At 43.6% G+C, this 20878-nt stretch overlaps 1 protein-coding gene across 3 annotated transcripts; it reads right to left on the reverse strand.

Annotated features, from left to right (window-relative positions):
* Positions 1–5104: 5104 nt before the first annotated feature.
* CFAP410 (cilia and flagella associated protein 410) lies at positions 5105–20768 on the reverse strand. Of its 3 annotated transcripts, none has more exons than XR_005451858.1 (8): positions 20627–20768; positions 16321–16339; positions 14822–14868; positions 12580–12809; positions 9897–10071; positions 8872–8965; positions 7127–7384; positions 5105–5544 (listed from the first exon to the last, which is right to left on the reverse strand). XR_005451858.1 is itself a non-coding variant. In XM_038749680.1 (7 exons), the coding sequence occupies exons 1-7, from the start codon at positions 20701–20703 to the stop codon at positions 7253–7255; spliced, it is 774 nt and encodes a 257-aa protein (XP_038605608.1). In that variant the 5' UTR covers positions 20704–20768; the 3' UTR covers positions 6550–7252. The 3 variants fall into 3 exon arrangements, 1 of the variants encoding a protein (XP_038605608.1); XR_005451857.1 differs by lacking the exon at positions 5105–5544 and adding an exon at positions 6550–7023; XM_038749680.1 differs by lacking the exon at positions 5105–5544 and having other exon boundaries at positions 6550–7384.
* Between the last annotated feature and the right edge of the window lie 110 nt (positions 20769–20878).

A 20878-nucleotide genomic window follows, 5' to 3' on the forward strand; every position in this document is an offset into this window, starting at 1 on the left:
CCAACTTTCTCCAACTCTGCTGGGGTTTTCTTTCAAGCCTGGCACTAGAAAGAAGCAGTGCGTGTGTGATAAGTGGCATGCTCTACGGAAAGAGCACAGGTCTGGGCATCAGAGGACCTGAGTTCTAATCCCAGCAATGTTCCTTGCCTGCTGTGTGACTTTGGGCAATTACTTAATTTCTCTGGGCCTCAGTTATCTCATCTGTAAAATGGGGATTGAAGCTATGAGCCCCATGAGGGATATGGACCCTGTCCAACTTGATTATCTTGTATCTACCCCAGCGCTTAGTATGCAGTCTGGCACATAGAAAATGCTTAACAAATAGCATAAGAAAAGAATAGGAGGGGAGGGGGAAAGCGAGGGGAGCGTTTCTGCCCATTGGATTTCTATGGATCTTTACCATCTAGTTTAAAATCTTTTGTCAAGATGGTTAGAAGAGTTCTGTGGAAGAAACCCAGACTTAGAAATTGCAGCAGGGATTGATTTATTGTAACTAGGCTTGAAATGTACACCACAAGCAAGCAATTTCAGAGAGAAGCCAACACTTCCCGACAGGAATAGTAGGTTTACTTCCGTCATTCATTCATTCATTCATTCAATCATATTTATTGAGAGCTTATTGTGTGCAGAGCACTGTACTAAGCACTTGGGAAGTACAAGTCGGTAACATATAGAGACGGTCCCTACCCAACAACGGGCTCACAGTCTTTGGAGACTGCAGCCACAAATTTCGGGCCTGCGGTTGTGACACCCAGACACCACCATTGGTGGGGAAACCTCAGGTTTTCTTGATGAAATGATGTGAATTAGAAAATAGTTACTTTGGGGAATCAGGATTCAAACAGCACAGGAGAGACATTTTGATATATCTCTTCTGATGGAAAAGCTGAGTCATTCACATAAGGAAGTCACTGTCACCTATGCTCCCACCTCTAACTTTCTGAACCATCTTGCTCCCTTTCTCACATTCCTTCTTTCTCTGTCCCCATGCTGATCCTCGGGAACTTCAATATCCACTTGGATATTCCCGACAACCTTCCTGGTACCCGCTTCCTCTCATTCATCAATTCCACCATCCTGCTCCTTTACACCTCACCAATTCACCAAGTTGGGACACACGCTTGATTTCATCATCTCCGGTAACGGTACAATCTCTAACCTCACGGAGTCTGAAATTCCTCTCTCCGCCCGCAATCTCCTCGCCTGCGTTCTCTCCTACACATCCCCTCCCTGTAAAACTGTCTCGTCCCCACGCGGAGAACTCCAATCTCTCGCCGTCTTCCAATTTTCCAAAGTCATCACACCCATCGGCCTCCATACCCAACCTACCGTCTCTTGATGCATAAATCCACACCTTTGATACTGCCTTCACCACAGAACACAACTCCCCTGCTCTCGTCACTTCATTTATCTTGTACCACCAACCCACAGCCTGGATCCCATCCATAGTAAGCTTCCTCTGTTCTTCGGCTGGAGCCAACTGACCCTCACCTGTCTGCCCAGCAACAATACTGCTCCATCTTTGACTCCCACATCGATTGCGTGTGCCAGCTCTTTCAGACTTTTAACTCCCTCCTCAAACTCCCTGTCCCCCTCTCTCCCCTGCTCCTTGGCCCTACCGACCTTGCCAACGATTTCATTGGAAAAACTGAAACCATCGAGTGTGATTTCCCTAAAATTCTCTGGCACTTCTTCAGTCCTGGCCTCCTCTTCTACTCATATTTCCCAGGAGTATCTCAACAGAAGATGTCCCACCTCTTCTTAAATCTACCCCTCTCCACCTGCTTCCCTGAGTCCATCCCCTCACACCTTATTAAAACACTTACCTCCCCCTTCTTCCCTCCCTAACCTCCATCTTCAACTGTTTGCTCTCCACAACTGCTAAACATGCCCATTTAACCCCTATCCTAAAAAAAATCCCTTGACCCCAGACACCCTCGTTATTGGCCCATCTCCCTCCTACCAATCCTTCCTAAATTCTTTGAGTGAATTGTTTTACACCCATTGCCTCCAGTTCCTCTCCCCCAATTCTCTCCTTGACCACCTGGTAACTTGGCTTCAAACCCTCCACTGTATGGAGACCCTCTCCAAGTCTCGAATTACCTCCTTCTTGCCAAATCCAACAGCCTCTATTAATTAATTAATTCATTCAATCGTATTTACTGAGCGCTTACTGTGTGCAGAGCACTGTACTATGTGCTTGTGAAATACAAGTTGGCAACATATAGAGATGGTCCCTACCCAACAGAGGGCTCACAGTCTAGAAGTCTAGTCTACTCTAGTCTATTCTATTCTATCCTAGACTCCTGATTTTTAACAATACTTTGGACTGAGGAACTTTGCGGATTAATGAACAATGCTGCTTGTGAAAAGCAGCATGGCTTAGTAGAAAGAGCACGAGCTTGGGAGTAAGAGGACGTGGGTTTTAATCCTGGCTCCTCCACTTGTCTGCGGTGTGACCTTGGGCAAGTCACATAACTTCTCTGTGACTGTTACCTCATCTGTAAAATGGGAACTAAAACTGTGAGCCCCACATGGGACAACCTGATTACCCTGAATCTACCCCAGTGCTTAGAACAGTGCTTGGCACACGGTAAGTGCTTTATGAATACCATAATTATGATTATAGTTCGTATATATTTCAGAAAATTTGGGTGTGCTAGATTCTCGCTGATTCTCTAGAAATGACAATATTACAAACCATATATAGACATACACACATCTCTATATAGCCTATATTACTACTTATTATCCCAGCGCTTAGAACAGTGCTTTGCACATAGTAAGCGCTTAACAAATGCCATCATTATTATTATTATTGAATCTCTATTTAAAAGCAGAAAGGTCACCATTGGAATGGATGGGAGCCCAGATTGGTTCCGACCCTGCCAGGCAGCATGACTGTGAGCCCACTGTTGGGTAGGGGTCGTCTCTATATGTTGCCAACTTGTACTTCCCAAGCGCTTAGTACAGTGCTCTGCGCACAGTAAGCGCTCAATAAATACGATTGAATGAATGACTGGCTGTCAGAGCTAGGCTTTGCATGCTTCAGTGTAAAACCTGCCCATCTGCTCCGCCACGCTACCTGGAAGAAGCAATGGGGGCACTTAATGGACGGCCAATTATTGGTCTTTCCTGACCCTCTGGCCTTCAACTCCCCTTAGGGACAGAAAGGGCAAGCTTTTGGTGTTGGGGTGACCAGCGGTCTTTCCCATCCTGCTTACTAGGGAGCTGTCCCCCCTCACCCACCTTTCCAACACACTTCCTCAGGGGCAGGTTATTGTTGGTGTAGCTAATGAGTCCCCTTTGCCATTAGCATTTGTACCTGTCTCCATTGGCAACTACAGACTCTACGCTAAGAATTCTAGGCAGCTCGTAGTAATAACTAGCAATCTGTTTTGTACAGGGGTGTTTTAATTGCTAAATGATTGACCTGCCTACAAAAGCCACATGAAACTCATCTATGCAGTCAAAGCAGCCGTAAAATGCTATCAGCTGGCATAGGAATAACCTTGTACCACCTAATCCAGATACGTTCAGATGCCTATGACCTGCACAAACTTCCATATTTTATGTCTCCAAGCACTGTATAAACATGAAGACTTGGGTTTATTTTTTAAAAAATTAATAAAATTAAAGGGCACTCAGTAACAACAAATGTGTAAACAGGAAAACAATCCCAGAAACAAGATCTGAAAACACACCAATGAATCCTATGGACAATATGATTCAAAAGTACAGTAATATCCGTGGAAGCAAATTTTATTTCTATTGTTAGCAGATGGCTAACATTTCCCTTGGCTGTGAGCCCACTGTTGGGTATGGACCGTCTCTATATGTTGCCAACTTGTACTTCCCAAGCGCTTAGTACAGTGCTCTGCACACAGTAAGCACTCAATAAATACGATGGATTGATTGATTGATTTTATTCCACGTATCTTGGGTGAATCCCCTCACTAAAATTATAAAGTGTTTCTCACTAATCAATCAGTGGTATTTATTAAGTGCTTGTGTGTACAGCACTGTACTGTAATAAATGCTCTGGGGAATACAATCCAACAGAATTGGTAGACATGTTCCTTGCCCACAACTTTTCATAAAAGCCAACAAAACAGATTGAGACTTTTTACAGTTTATAAATTCAGAGGAGCTTCTGGAAACTATTTCAGTTTTTTAAAATGTAAATTTATCCAAGACAATCAAAACTAATGAACACGTTCCCGAATGTTCATATACCTAATACCAAGCTTCTCAGGATATCTTATTGGTTCTAATAGGGCTTAATTAGCTCACCTTACACCTTGTGGACTTGTTTATTTAAATAACATCAAATTTATACCTAAAATCAGCACTTATTCCTTCTCCTGCTTTCACTCCCAGTAAATATTTGCTTGTTGTACTTTTTCCACTGAATTGCAAGATTCTGCATCTTACCATTTTACTCTCCCAAATGCTTAGCACCCAATAGGTACTCTATAAATTCAATGTTTTAAAATGTAAATTTATCCAAGACAATCAAAACTAATGAACACGTTCCCAAATGTTCATATACCTAATACCAAGCTTCTCAGGAGATCATACTGGTTCTAACAGGGCTTAATTAGCTCAATTTACACCATGTGGACTTGTTTATTTAAATAACTAACATGAAATTTATACCTAAATTCAGCACTTTTTCTTTCTCCTGCTTTCACTCCCAGTAAATATTTGTTTGTTGTACTTTTTCCACTGAATTGCAAGATTCTGCATCTTACCATTTTACTCTCCCAAATGTTTAGCACCCAATAGGTACTCTATAAATACCTTTGATTGATTATAGGATTGTTCATCAAATCTTTTGTTCACGTTTACTTTTGTTTAGGGAAGCAGGAAGGCCTAGGATGGCCTGGGTTCTAATTCCAGCTCTGCCACTGGTCTGCAGTGTGACTTTGAGCAAGGCACTTAACTTTTCTCTGCCTCAGTTTCCTCATCAGTAAGCCCCATCTGGGACCAGGGACTATGTCCAACTTGATTACCTTGTCCCTACCCTACAACTTAGCACAGTGCTTGGCAGATTGTAAGTGCTTAACAAATATCATAATTATTATTATGGGAGAGATTCCAATCAGATAAAAGTCTCTGCTTCTATATTCTAATACAGAGCATACTTGAAGGAGGGACACTGTTTTTAGAAATTCAATAGTTCTGTATACTAGTTTTAAAATATGAATTTTCTGCAGAGAAAACAGCCTCCCCTCTTAGGTACCAATAGTCCCACTGTCTTCAACGAGCATCTACACAACTGCAATGGCATCCCAACTGCAAAACAAAATCGGAGACCCCAGGTATGGGCCTGTTTTATTCCGTCAATAGAGATCTTTGAGAAAATAAAACCAGAAAAATCAAGCATACGTCCTTAAATGTTTGAAAAGCAACCACTGGAGCCGTCTTAAGGTTAGCAAAAGCACAACTGGAAGTCGGAACTGAGTTTCGATTCACCTCTGCTTCGCCTGCTGGGTGACTGTAGGCAAGCCGCTTAGATTCTCTACACCTTGGTTTCCTCATCTGTAAAATGGGGATAAGATGTTTGTTCTTCCTTCCTCTTATGACTGTTGGCTCTATGTGGGACAGGGACTGGGTCTGATATGACTATTTTATAGCTAGTAAGCACATATTAAATACCATAATTATTTAAGCTTTTAAATAGCATTTCCCTGAAGCTCAACCAATGGACCTTCTTTGGCCAGCTTCAGCCTACATACTTAACTCCTCTATTTCCAACCTACTCGCTGAACCTCCGTCTCATCTATCTCGCCGCCCACCTCTCATCTACATCCTCTCTCTGGCCTGGAATGCCCTCCCACTTAATAATAATAATAATAATAACAATAATTACGGTATTTGTTGAGTGCTATGTCCCAAGCACTGTTCTAAGCACTGGGGTAGATACAAGGCAATGAGGTTGAACAAAGTTCCTGTCCCAACTGGGGCTCGCAGTCTCAATCCCCACTTTACAGATGAGGTAACTGAGGCCCAGAGAAGTGACTTTCCCAAGGTCACACAGCAGATAAGTGGCAGAGCTGGGACTAGAACCCATGACCTCTGGCACCCAAGCCCGTGTTCTTGCCACTAGGACATGTTCTCTACACATTCGACAATTATTCTCCCAATCTTCAAAGCCTCATTTTAGGCATACCTCCTCCAAGAGGCCTTCCCTGATTAAGCCCTTGTTTCCTCTTCTCTCACTCCCTTCTGCGCTGCCCTTGCATTTGGATTTGTTCCCTTTATTCACCCCTCCCTCAACCCCATAGCACTTACGTACATATCCATAATTTATTTATATTGATATCTGCCTCCCACTCTAGACTATCCACTCATTGTGGGCAGGGAATGTGGCTACCAACTTATTATACATTCAGACTGCACTCTCCACAAGCGCTCAGTACAGTGCTCTGCACACAGTAAGCACTCTATACAATTGATTGATCAATAGTGGCTTTCCGGGCCACTCTCCAAATCAGACTGTTGAAACAGGACAAGAAGGGAAAACAAAATGGAACACTAGCAGGCTGAGAGAAGTGGTATTTATTTTTCAATATACCTTTAAATTTGTTCATTTAGAAAGTACAGGTAAATGCTGTATTTTGGAAAAATATGTTCTTTAATAGGGAAAATTACTTTCAAAGCCCTCCATTATGAGTCATGCTTTAGCGTGGTCCCTTATATTTACTAAGGGAGAGAAAATGAAAAAGAGCATCTACGGACGAGACTGATTCTCGCAAAAAGATTTCCAGGAAAGGACAACTCTCGGAAATGCCGGTATCAGTCTAACATGCTCAGAGTCATGTCGGTCACCATAAAGAGGCAATCGAAATAATGATCTCTTTTACCTTTCTCTGGGTCATTTGAGTTTACGAGTGAGCACACAACCTCCAGAGAAAGAGCAACATCTCTCCTGAAAAGTTCCACGGAGTGGTAAACGGGATCGTCCAGATACAGTCCCGAGTGTCACGAATGATTACGGCGTAGATTGGGTGGGTAGTCCTGGAAGAAGGGTTCCAAACACAGGCATGACAACAGAAGGCTCGTTTGGTGGACGGACGATCTAAGCTTCTTATGTGAAGTTTCCACCCACCCCAATTCTCACCTGGAGAAAAAAGCAGGAGGGTAGAGGATTTGCTCCAGTTGCACCGGATGAGACGAAAATGACGCTGCTTGATTAGTGCCGTTTTGTTGGGCTGGACTGAGTTTTTGGGACCCCCCGTAGTCGTCTCTATTGTTCCTCCTCCTGACACTCCTTTCTTTGTAAGGCTTGGAGCCTGCTCCCAATTGTCTGGTGGATGATGTCCAGTCCCTCCGTGTCTAGTTCCTTCAGGAGCAGCAAGATGGCATTTAGGATGTTGTTCTGTGGAAATAGAGATGTTAGCCGCAACACGCAACCCGGTTGCATGCAACTTCTGACGATCACGTTTCAGTACGAGAAAATAAAAAAACAGAAACGACCCCGCCTCCGGCTCCTTGAGCAATTCCTTGGGCATCATTCACGGGCCACACTTGGCATCAGAGGGCAAGTGAGGATGACAGACAATGAAGTTCTGGAACATAGAGACGGAAGCCACATTCACCTTAGCGCAGCTGTGCTCAGCGGGATGTGTAAAGAGAAAGAGCGACAGCGGGATGCCAAACAACGGCTGTATGGAACCCTGAAATCGGGAAACTGAAAGCACAGAGGGCAGAGGAAGTATTTTAAGGACACAATAAAACAAAGCCTCAGACAACGCCACATCCCAGCAATTCTCTCCCAAGCGCTTAGTACAGTGCTCTGCACATAGTAAGCGCTCAATAAGTACGATTGATGATGATGATAAATAATGCTAATTGACCGACATAGACACGTGAGAGGTGGGACGGATCCAGGAACACAACATGTGGGAAGGGAAAAATGGATGGATCCAGGAACCCAAACATGTGGGAAGGGAAAAATGTAGTCAAGGTGACAATCAATCAATCAATCGTATTTATTGAGCGCTTACTGTGTGCAGAGCACTGTACTAAGCGCTTGGGAAGTACAAGTTGGCAACATATAGAGACAGTCCCTACCCAACAGTGGGCTCACAGTCTACCAGGGACAGTAGCGGTGTGGCTTAGTGAGAAGCAGCGTGACTCAGTGAAAGAATACGGGCTTGGGAGCAAGAGGACGTGGGTTTTAAGCCACCACTTGTTTGCTGTGTGACCTTGGGCAAGCCACTTCACTTCTCTGTACCTCAGTTACTTCATCTGTAATATGGGGATTAAGACCGTGAGCCCCATGTGGGACAACCCGATTATTTTGTATTTACCCCAGCACTTAGAACAGTGCTGGTACATAGTAAGCGCTTAACAGAGACCATCATTAATAATTAATTAATCGAATCCTGATTCTGTCTGAAGCCTGGGGAGAACAGCCTTCACAATGTCCAGAACACCCATTCCTACCTCGAAGAAAGAGTTGGGAGAAAGTTGCAGTATGGAGACCTTTCTTGGCTCTAGATTCCAGCTGGCTCCTTTCTTACTGCAAGGGGTGGGAAGCTAACCAAGCTGCAGAAGTAAGGATTATGCCGGCACCCCCACAAATCCAATTCTTTGTGGACAATGCACTAGTGAAACACTCACCCATAACTCACGCCCTGCTGTGAGCATGCATTTCCAAATACATTTCACACTGGGACACAGCGCACGGATCCAAGCCTTTCCCCCAAAGATACTTTATATGATGAATTCTCTGGCATATTACAATAAAAGATGACAGCACATCATTCAATCGTATTTACTGAGCGCTTACTATGTGCCGAGCACTGTACGAAGAACTTAAAGTGTCTCAATTATTATATTAATATTAAAAACCACACTCACCCTCTTCTTTCTGCTACTGTCTGTTTCCCGAGGGGAGAAAGAGGAAAATCTATCCCGCAGAAGTGGCTTCATCCCAAGCTGTTCGCGAATTTTACTGGCAGGAAGAGAATGAAACAAAGTAAGTTTAGGGTGCCCTTCTGCATGGAGTGGACTTTTCTAAATTAAATAACTCCAACTTCTTTAGCTTTCTTCTGTTTACAAATACTGACATACACATTCCAGGGTGGACCAACTATTAGTCCTGTAATAGTTCAGATCTTTCACCTCCCATCCACCTCCACAGTTCCTCCCACACATTCCCTACCTACATTGACTCCCTGATTTACAATCAGGAAGGAAAAATATGAGAGAAAAAAGTAATGCAATTAGGAATACCTACTTCTACGTATAGGGTCTATTTTCCTGCCCTTTATATATTATTTCTCTGTCTTTGTCTTAAAATAAGGGTGGGAAATTGAGCTTAGTACCATCTTCTAAAAGGGTCTCCTAATGCTGGATAGAGTGGAGAGATGACATCGTGGACATCTGCAATGACAGTGAACTCATCCCTTTCTCTGGAAATTTAAAAATCCACACCTTCACTCTTGACTCGTAGTAAGCCATGACCCTTTCTGTTGTTTTTGTGACCAGCCAGACAATATCTTCAAAGTGCAGAAGTCACAATAGGTTGGAATATACTGCCTGGAGCTGCAGGTTAACAGAAACTTTAAGAATCCCTTCCCCTTTCTCAATTTTAGGTGTGCTTTCAAAAAGAGAGCGAGGAAGAGAGAGAAAAATGGTACAATTGAATAAGTAGTACATTCCCTCTAGACTGTAAGCTCATTATGGGCAGGGATCGTGTCTGATAATTCCGTTGTATTGTACTCTTCCAAGCACTTAGTAAGTGCTCTGCACAGGGTAAAGGCTCAATAAATACCACTGATTGATTCTGTAATGTCAAAATGATAAGAAGGTTTCTACAGACACTCTTCACAATCCTGGGCTAACTCATCCAAAACACAACTATCCCTATTCGGAGTCCTCACTTTGTTTCCTCCATACTGTAGTTCAGCGGGTCAGTTTCTGTTTCTGCCGCAGAATCGGACACACTCAGGTCACAGGACATTTCTGGGTGGCCATTCTCTGTATCCTGATGGGCCGGAGCAGTTATTATCTCCTCCCCTTCCACCAAAGCCTGAGACAGCTCTTCTTCTGTCACGTCTACGAGATGAATCAGGAATTAAATAAGGGCCAGTTAGAACAATTATGAACAAAACACAACCTTCCCCATCCTCCAACCCCCAAAACGACTCCAAGACCTTCAGGCCTTCACAATTGGAATTATTTATGCTCTCACAGTTTAGACCAACTGCACGGTTTGCTCATGTCTGCTTCCTTCCTGCTGCCCCTCAAAGGCTAAATTAAGGGAATCCAAGGATTTGTCAGAAGCAAATGCATCTATTCTCAGTCAGCGGATGTAGCGGGCATGGCGGGTTTACCAGGCTGTCCAAATCCTTGGGGACTCTTACTTATGGTAATAGTAATAATTGTGGTATTTGCTAAGCACATACTATGTTCCAGGCACTGTACTAAGCGCTGGGGTAGATATAAACTGATTGGATTGGACATTACTGTCCCACATAGGGCTCACAGTCTTAATACTATTTTACAGATGAGGGAACTGAGGCACATAGAAGTGACACGACTTGTTCAAAGTCACACAGCAAACAGATGGCAGAGCTGGGATTAGAACCCACAACCTTCTGACTCCCAAGCCTGTGCTCTCTCCACTATGCCATCCTGCTTCATAAGGTGCCCCTCCTCTAAAACACCCATCCCTTACTGTGTGCAGAGCACTTACTGTGCAGTAAGTACTTACTTACTCTGCTTACTTACTTACTCTGCTTACTGCTTACTGTACTTACTCTGCTTACTGTGTGCAGAGCACTGTACTAAGCACTTGGGAAGTACAAATTGGCAACATATAGAGACAGTCCCTACCCAACAGTGGGCTCACAGTCTAAAAGAGGGAGACAAAACCAAACATACTAACAAAATAAAATAAATAGAATAGATATGTACAAGTAAAATAAATAAATAAATAGAGTAATAAATATGTACAAACATATATACATATATACAGGTACTTCCCCCACCAGCCCGAGAAGGCTCAAATCTGGGGATAACGAAGATCAATCTTAATCGGTCTGTCATATCGGGCCAGGCTACGGAAAGGTCCACAGGTGGCCCTGAGCCCAGTGATGGGGCATAAACTACATTCAGGCCAACGAACCCATTTTTTTTCATCCTGTACAGTGATATTCCTCTTCACACACTAGTCTAGTCACTTCTTCTCCAACGGAGGCTTTCATTACAAAATTACAACATTACACAATAAAACTATTAGTTCTCCTGACCACACAGATAGATTTTGGGGAATTCAATCCATAAGTGGGCTCAACATAGTAAAAAGTCCATGTGGACAGGCATGTGGTTAAAAGGTGATGCTGTCTCCATTCATTCGTTCAATCATATTTATTGAGCGCTTACTGTGTGCAGAGCACTGTACTAAGTGCTTGGGAAGGACAAGTCGGCAACATATAGAGACGGTCCCTACCCAACAACGGGCTCACAGTCTAGAAGGGGGAGACAGACAACGATACAAAATACGTCGACAGGTGATACAAAACATGTAGACAGGTGAACATGTAGACAGGTAAATATGTAGACAGGTGAACATGTAGACAGGCTCCACCCCAGCCTTACTGAGCTTTACCATACAGGACTCTGTGTGCCTGTGGGTATTTGCAATTTTACAATACTTAATCCAGTGAAATATTCAATCAATCAATCAATCATATTTATTGAGCGCTTACTGTGTGCAGAGCACTGTACTAAGCGCTTGGGAAGTACAAGTTGGCAACATCTAGAGACGGTCCCTACCCAACAGTGGGCTCACAGTCTAGAAGGGGGAGGCAGAGAACAAAACATGTTAACAAAATAAAATAAACAGAATATATACATATTGTATATAAATAAATAAATGTATAAAAATATAGAAATAAAATAAATAAAATAAATAAATAAATAATATGTGGCAATGGTGTAAGGCACTCCGCTAGTGGGGCATATACAACCAGACCCTAGGAATGTGTACCCAAAAATGTCAGTCACGAAGGTATCTTCTAGACTGTGAGCCCACTGTTGGGTAGGGACCGTCTCTATATGTTGCCAACTTGTACTTCCCAAGCGCTTAGTACAGTGCTCTGCACACAGTAAGCGCTCAATAAATACGATTGAATGAATGAATGAATTTACGAACCACCTGCTTCCTAGCCCCTTAATTTCTACACTCAACGGTTACTCTAACACAACGTTCTTCAAAACACAACCTTCCTGCTATAGGGAAAGCAGATGTATTTAAAGGGAAGCAAAATGTAAAGACGTTTTCCCAAAAGAGGAAGCAGAGGTTGAAGGGAGTGTTTACTACCCAGAGAATAAAAATGTTGGCTCCGAGAAAAATGCTGTTCTTGAAATAACCATAGGTAAAGGGGTAAAAAAAATCTTTACACACCAGGAGGTTTCCATTTCATATATCTTCTGAAACAAGGCCAACCGGGCAATCTAGTGGGCAACTGTTCTTGGCGGATCTCAACCACCCTGCCTGCTGTCTCACAATTCCAGAACGTTTCTGAAAGTTCGGGCAGGCGACGACACTGAGGTACCTACGTTGGTTGTCCAGTTTTTGGAGGTTGGGAAGATTTCGTAGAACTGTCATCCTGTATTGGTGGGGATCGGAACCACAGCAGGGGTTCTCAGCCAGCCACAGGACCCTCAACCGGGGCAGGTCCTTCAGGTAGAAGAGCTCAGCCAAGCTGGAGATGCTGTTCTTCCGCAGGTAGAGTTCACTCAGATGCAGGCACTGACTTATCGGCTCCAGGCTTGAGACTCCATTGACACTACATCAAGATCAGAACAACCTAACCCTCTAGCCGATTTGGCTTCCAAACGCCTCCGGTTGGAAGCAGATTAAAAACAAAACAGAAGTACTGAACACAACCATCGGTTAACTGGAAATAAAGCCCCCAGATTGGCAAAGAGGCATTGGAGAAGAATGGGACAGCTGAAATTGCGGAGGCCAAACTGGCCTTGGGTCATATCGGCATCTGAAGATCATCTCACCCCTAAAATTGAATAGAATTACTTTTATGCATGTTGCATGTTTACGGGGATGTTCAAAATCTCCCTTCAATTTTCAGCAGTCTAGTGCAAAGAGCACGGGCCTGAAAAGTGAGGATTTTCAAAAGTTCCCTACCAATGGTCTGCTGAAAGATGTCGGGGAAGTCATTTAACCTTTCCGGATCTCAGTTTCACCACCTTTAAAATGAAAGGATACTTGCCTTTCCCCCCCACTCATGGGGAGCTTGAAGACAAAATGAGAATGATGCAAAAGTGCTCTGGAAAAATAAAAGAGCTCTACAAATTCAAGACATTTTCATCACTGCTGTTATATTTTTTGGTGAGGCATTAATGAAAAAGGCGATCTAATTTACTCTCATTTTAAAGATGAAGTTACCGAGGTCTAAAGAGGTTAGCTCACTTACCCGAGTCAGAGTAAGCGGTAAGCTGAAAAATTCAAAGCAGCTCTTCCATTTTATTTCTTACATTTTACCCGGAGTTGTGAACTATAAAAAACTTGGACAATCAAGCAATGAAAGTAGCTTCAGGTAAACATTAAAACACCTTTTATTTTAATTTATAACACGCACTGATCTAAGCATCGGGCAGACACAAATTAATTTGGCTGAACAGAGTCCCTGTTCCATATGGGGCTCACAATTTAAGTAGGATGGAAAACAGACACCGAATCCCCATTTTGCAGATGAAGAAACTGAGGTACACAGAAGTTAAGATTAGAACCCAGGTCCTCTGTCTTCCAAGCCCCTGCTCTTTCCACTACCATGCTGCTCCTCTGAAATATTTTTGGTGTGAGAAGCACTGTTTTAACTTTTATGTGACACCTTACTGAACAGTGTTTTTGTTGATTTTTAGAAAAATTATTCAGAGTTTGAGTGCTCTATGGAAGAATTTCCTTCAAGAGTTGAGGATGCAAACTCCAGGTCTAACGCTGATCAAACCTGTTCTATAGATCGGTGTTGGGTTTACCAAAGGAACGTTTCATTCCAAGAGCCTCGGAAAAGGGACTGAGGCTAAGACGTAGTTTCATTTTACAGTTAAGCTAGATAGAAAAGTCACGGCAAAGGGCTTGGGACACTAGAGAATAAAGACGGACAAAAAGGACATTGTTCGCTATTAATGAAATCTCTCAAAACTGACCGATGGGATGAAAAAACCCAGAAAGGTCTGGCAAGTGATTCAGGCACACTGAAAGAACTTCCTGGCTTGCTTAGAATGGCAACAAGCAAAGGATGGAAGAAGGAATCTTATTGTTAAATCGTACTCTCCCAAGACCTTGGTACAGTGCTTTGGACACAGTAAGCGCTCAATAAATAAGGCTGAATGAATCTTAAATAGGTCTTTATAGAAGAGGGTGGAAAAAAGTCATTCTTGAGGTGCCTATAGGCTAAAAAGGGTGGAAAGGAGAATTTAACTCGGATCAGTTCCACCCTCATAAAAGTCTCAGCCAGGGTGCCTTGCAAGGTTTGGCTTTTTCTCCAAAAAATAAAAATAAAGTACGAATACAGTAAAAATAAAAAATAAAGCACACAGTACAGCGGGAGAGATCCGGAACTAATGGGCAAACGAAGCTATATTTCTTAGCACTTTTTCCACTCCCAGGTCCAGTTGAGAAGATGGCGCTCACTGACATCTGCCCTGACTTTTCAAGTAAATTATGCTAATATTTCCTGTGGTGATCTGTTATCACTGAGGACCTTAAATTAATGAAAACTTCCAGAGACTCTGAACAATTAACCTTAGAAAAAAATTGAAGGCTTAGACATTTGCTTACCTGAGAGTAATTACTTCAATGCTGGGCAACTCTCGGCATATTGAAATCTACAGAGAAAGAACATTGGAAAGAATTTCTGAAGATTTTTGCTCTATATGTGAAAAAGTATTTATAAAGAAGAGGAAAAAAAGAAAGATGCAATCCAATCTATAGCCGGTTTAAACGTGAAGTCTCCTTACTTAACTTGAGACTCATTTTCACTATTTACATTTTTACATCAGATCTTAGAAATAAAAAAGCTTGAGCACCCTCAGACTTGTGGGGGAAAAGCTTGCCAAAATAAAATTATTGCTTACTGTCTCTCTTTACGTATAAATGTAGAGCTGAAACCCACACGCAGGAAAACTGTACTACAGCTTTGGCCTGTCTCGATTTCACCGTGCCATTATGCTGAAGCAGGACAGAGGGTTTAGCACTGAGACGGGCGGGTGAAAAGTTAGCGACAGGAATCATCGATAAATTAATGCATGGGCTTCAGCGCAATCAAATTTCTCTTTATCAAAAACAGCCTCAGATTCTTTCCCTCACATCAAATACCAAGATAGACCAGATATCTGGCCTCAGAATATGAAGGCTCTCTTTATCACTCTGCTTTTGCTGAGCTGCACACAAATGTTTATAGTGACTTCAAATTCGGAGATGGCTGGATGGGAAGCTTTTAGAGGACAAGGAGGACAGCATCATGTGCCAAGAATGCTAAAAAATGGGAATAGTTAAAGGGGTTAAATAGGCAAAGAACCAGTACCTCGGGTCTCCCAATGGGGCGGCCTGAAGGACTTTTCCCCTACAATCTCAGAAATGGGCAAAAAATGGATCCAGGAGCAGGAGAAATTGTACTGCAAAAGACAGTTCAACTCCACCACCCAGACCCTGGCTACCTGGAGAAGTTAGTAAGGTCAGAGCAGGAATGAGCTTTCGCTGCAGCCCCATATTCCCACCTCTGAGACCACAGTGCTTAGATGACACCCTCTCTAATGAGACCGTCAGAAACCATGACCTTGCCCGGATCCCAGAACCCTTACAGAGCCCCGGACTTCTTGTCCAGCCAGTATGGCAGTCATAGGATCCTGGCAGGATAGATCTGTTTTCGGAAAGGTAAACCCCAATGAGGTGGAAATCCTCTCCATCTGTTCAGAGATCACCTCCGTTCTCACAGACCAGAGACAGACTTTGACAGGACTGTAATTATGACCACCATTGGAGAGGATCTCCTATTGGAGATCCAATTACAAATGGACAAAAGATGATCATATAGATTCACTGTAATGAACCTAAAAAGCACCATAATTAAAGAAAAAAGGTGAAAAATTCCAGCAATTTCTAAAGTGCAGAGAAGCTAAGCATTCCAAGGAACAGAGTACTGTATATGGGCCAGTGATTTGCTCTGCAGGTCGCAGGGCACGATAAGAGTTGTATCTTTTCGAATTCCTTTTATGAGGGAATATGAGATCTATTTTAAATAAGAGACCTAATTTGGAAATCACCAGTATAGTACTTACATCTGTAAGGTGGCTGCCCCTAAAAACAAAACAAAAAACACAAGCAAAAAAGTTGTTAATTTTTAATTGTCAAGTAGGGAAAAATTGTAAACAGTCTTAAAATGAACAAAGAAACTGTGACTAAATAGAAGGGAATAGCGGTCTCTTCCAGCAGACTTGGGGAAGTTAAATATCATTACTACCGCTGATAGAATTTACTGAATCTCTAATAATAATAATGGCATTTATTAAGCGCTCACTATGTGGAAAGCACTGTTCTAAGCAATGGGGAGGTTACAAGGTGATCAGGTTGTCCCACAGAGGGCTCACAGTCTTAATCCCCATTTTACAGATGAGGTAACTGAGGCACAGAGAAGTGAAGTGGCTTGCCCAAAGTCACACAGCTGACATTTGTCTTCTAGACTGTGAGCCCACTGTTGGGTAGGGACTGTCTCTATATGTTGCCAACTTGTACTTCCCATGTGCTTAGTACAGTGCTCTGCACACAGTAAGCGCTCAATAAATATGATTGATTGGTTTGGCGGAGCTGGGATTTGAACCCATGACCTCTGACTCCAAAGCCCGTGCTCTTTCCACTGAGCCACGTTGGGGATGTACGAAAGAGAAATAGAAAAGGCCTTGTCATTGAGGAGCTGACTACCTAACAGAGAAGATAATCAAAGAAGGATCATTGAATGAGGAACCTATGTTAACCCCGCTAATCTTGGGAACTTCTACCACCCTGGCACCCTCAGCCATTGGTTAGGATTTTCCAGGGAATCTCTCTTCCTCTTTCTACACCGAGTTGCTCCGTAGCATGGAAAAGGGGCAAACTTGTCTGTAGCTGGACTTGGAGGTGGGAGGATGCTGGGCTACAGAGCTAATTCGATCAATTTCCACAAAATGCAATGCTAGCCCTGACAAATGGGGATTCCTGAGAGGGGGAAACATTCTTCTAGACTCTTCTAGACTGTGAGCCCACTGCTGGGTAGGGACCGTCTCTATAGGTCGCCAACTTGTACTTCCCAAGCGCTTAGTACAGTGCTCTGCACACAGTAAGCGCTCAATAAATACGACTGAATGAATGAAATGGGGTGCAGGAAGGAGAGGGGAGTTTGAGGGACACTGAGGTTAGTCTGGTTAGGGAGGAGAGCCAAGGGGCAGAACAAAGGATAATGGGGCTTCCCTCAGAAATACGGAATTGTGGAAAAAGCGAGGCTTCGGAAGGGAAGATGAAAGGTTCATTTTTTGATATATTGTTTGAGGTGTCGTAGACGCATCCAAGAGGCGACATCAATCCATCAATGGTATTTATTAAGTGCTCACTGTGTACAGAGCACTGTATTAAGCATTGGGGTAGATACAAGATGATCAAATCCAACAGTCTCTACCAATAAATACCACTGACTGATGAATGGGTGCAAGAAAATTGGTGATGGGATTTAAAGCACTCAATCACTTTTCCTGGCTGCTTTCTTACTCCTCTAATGCCAACCTACTCACTGTACCTCGATCTCGTCTATGTCGCTGCAGCCCCCTCGCCCACGTGCTGCCTCTGGCCTGGAAGGATCACTCTTCCCACCTTCCAAACCTTATTAAAAGTCTATCTCCTCCAAGGGGCCTTCCCAGACTATAAGCCCTCACCTTCTAGACTGTGAGCCCACTGCTGGGTAGGGACCGTCTCTAAATGTTGCCAACTTGTACTTCCCAAGCGCTTAGTACAGTGCTCTGCACACAGTAACCACTCAATAAATACGATTGAATAAATGAATTTCCTCTTCTCCCCCTCCCTTCTGCATTGCACTCGGATTTGCTCCCTTTATTCACCCCCTCCCTTCGTCCCAAAGCACTTTTAGACACATCTGTAATTTATTTACAATGAGCTTACCATCTAGAGGGGGAGACAGATATTAATAAATTACAGATGTAATTTATTTACAGATTTATTTACATCTAGACTTCATTAATTTTGTTTTGTTGTCTGTCTCCCCCTTCTAGACTGTGAGCCCATTGTTGGGTAGGGACCGTCTCTATATGCTACCGACTTGTACTTCCCAAGTGCTTAGTATTCATTCATTCAATTGTATTTAATTGTATTGTATTGTAATTGTATTTAATTCAATTGTCGTACAGTGCTCTGCACACAGTAAGTGCTCAATAAATACGATTGAATGAATTAATATCTGTCTCCCCCTCTAGACTGCAAGCTCATTGTGGGCAGGGAATGTGTCCGTGTATTATTATCTTCTAGACTGTGAGCCCACTGTTAGGTAGGGACCATCTCTATATGTTGCCAACTTGTACTTCCCAAGCGCTTAGTACGGTGCTCTGCACATAGTAAGCGCTCAATAAATACGATTGATGATGATGTTGCCGACTTGTACTTCCCATGAGAGAGAAGAGAAGCAGCGTGGCTCAGTGGAAAGAGCACGGGCTTGGGGGACATGGGTTCTCATCCCAGCTCTGCCACTTTTTCAACTTTGGGCAAGTCATTTAGCTTCTCTGTGCCTCAGTTACCTCATCTGTAACATGGGGTGAAGCCTGTGAGCCCCATGTGGGACAATCTTGTATCCCCCCTAGTGCTTAGAACACTGCTTGGCACATAGTAAGAGCTTAACAAATACCATCATTATTATACCCAAGCCCATAATCCAGTGCTCTGCACACAGTAAGAGCTCAATAAATATGATTAAATGAATAATAATAATAATAATGGCATTTATTAAGTGCTTACTACATGCATAGCACTGTTCTAAGTGCTGATGTCACCCAGGCCCGGGCTCTGTCCCCTAGGCCCTGCTGCTTTATTCCTCTGCATACATGAATAAATCCATCCGTTCATTCCGTCATATTTATGGAGCGCTTACTGTGTGCAGAGCACTGTACTACTGCTTCGTTCCTCTGCATGAATGCATAAATCCATCCATTGATTCTGTCGTATTTATTGAGCACTTACTGTGTGCACAGCACTGTACTGCTGATTTGTTCCTCTGCATGCATGCATAAATCCATCCATTCATACCATCATATTTACGGAGTGCTTACTGTGTGCAGAGCACTGTACTGCTGCTTTGTTCCTCTGCATGCACGTATAAATCATCCATAAATAATAATAATATTATTAATATGATATAATAATATAATAATAATAATATAATCATCAATAAATACGATTGAATGAATGAGGGAGCTCTTTCAATCAATCAATCGTATTTATTGAGCACTTACTGTGTGCACAGCACTGTACTAAGCGCTTGGGAAGAACAAGTTGTCAACGTATAGAGACGGTCCCTACCCAACAGTGTGCTCACAGTCTAGAAGGGGGAGACAGAGAACAAAACCAAACATATTAACAAAATAAAATAAATAGAATAGATATGTACAAGTAAAATAACTTCCACTGAGCCACGCCGCTTGACACTGACCCCCGGCCCATGTCATCCCCCTGGCCTGGAATGCCCTCCCTCTGCCCAACCGCCAAGCTAGCTCTCTTCCTCCCTTCAAGGCCCTACTGAGAGCTCACCTCCTCCAGGAGGCCTTCCCACACGGAGCCCCCTCCTTCCTCTCCCCCTCATCCCCCTCTCCATCCCCCCCGTCTTACCTCCTTCCCTTCCCCACAGCACCTGTATATATGTTTGTACCTATTTATTACTCTACGTATTTATTTATTTTACTTGTACCTATCTATTCTATTTATTTTATTTTGTTAATATGTTCTGTTTTGTTGTCTGTCTCCCCCTCCTAGACTGTGAGCCCACTGTTGGGTAGGGACTGTCTCTGTATGTTGCCAACTTGTACTTCCCAAGCGCTTAGTACAGTGCTCTGCACACAGTAAGCGCTCAATAAATACGAGTGATTGATTGATCCCAGCGCTTAGAACTTTCCAAGCGCTTAGAACAGTGCTCTACACACAGTAAACGCTCAATAAATGCGATTGAATGAATGAACAGTGCTTGGCACAGAGTAAACGCTTGGCAAATAGCATGATGATGATGGTGTGGAGAAGCAGCGTGGCTCAGTAGGAAAGAGCCCGGGCTTTGGAGTCAGAGGTCATGGGTTCAAATCCCGGCTCCACCAATTGTCAGCTGTGTGACTTTGGGCAAGTCACTTAACTTCTCCAGGCCTCAGTTCCCTCATCTGTAAAATGGGGATTAAATCTGTGAGCCCCACGAGGGACAACCTGATCACCTTGTAACCTCCCCAGCGCTTAGAACAGTGCTTTGCACAGAGTAAGCGCTTAATAAATGCCATCATCATCATCATGGTGATGATCTGGCCCCGCAGGCCAAAGCCAGGCCCAAACGTCGAGAGGGGCCCTCCCGCTCACCAACAGTTGAGCTTCCGCACTCTGTCCAGCTCGGAGGCCTTGGCCCGGGACAGGACCATCTTCCGGGTCAGCTTCATGGCCCGGTTCGGTTCGGTTCGGCCCGGCCCGGCCGGTCCAGCCGGAGCCACAGGCCGCGGATGCGGCTCTAGAGGGCGGAGCCACGTCGCTAGGGGGAGGGACCACGTCGCTAGGGGAGCGGCCGCGTTGCTAGGAGGCGGAGTCTCGTCGCTAGGGGAGTATCCGCGTTGCTAG

The sequence above is a fragment of the Tachyglossus aculeatus genome, chromosome 7 (genome assembly GCF_015852505.1).
Source record: "Tachyglossus aculeatus isolate mTacAcu1 chromosome 7, mTacAcu1.pri, whole genome shotgun sequence".
NCBI classification, from domain to species: Eukaryota; Metazoa; Chordata; class Mammalia; order Monotremata; family Tachyglossidae; genus Tachyglossus; species Tachyglossus aculeatus.

Bases quoted from the DNA above. Each gene is read 5' to 3' on its own strand.
- CFAP410 (XM_038749680.1), bottom strand. From the start codon at position 20,703: ATGAAGCTGACCCGGAAGATGGTCCTGTCCCGGGCCAAGGCCTCCGAG. The intron at 12,810-14,821 runs GTAAGCAAATGT...ATCTTGATGTAG, and splicing joins ATTGAAGTAATTACTCTCAG to TGTCAATGGAGTCTCAAGCC. The intron at 7,385-8,871 runs GTGAGTGTGGTT...CTATTTCCACAG, and splicing joins ACAGTAGCAGAAAGAAGAGG to AACAACATCCTAAATGCCAT.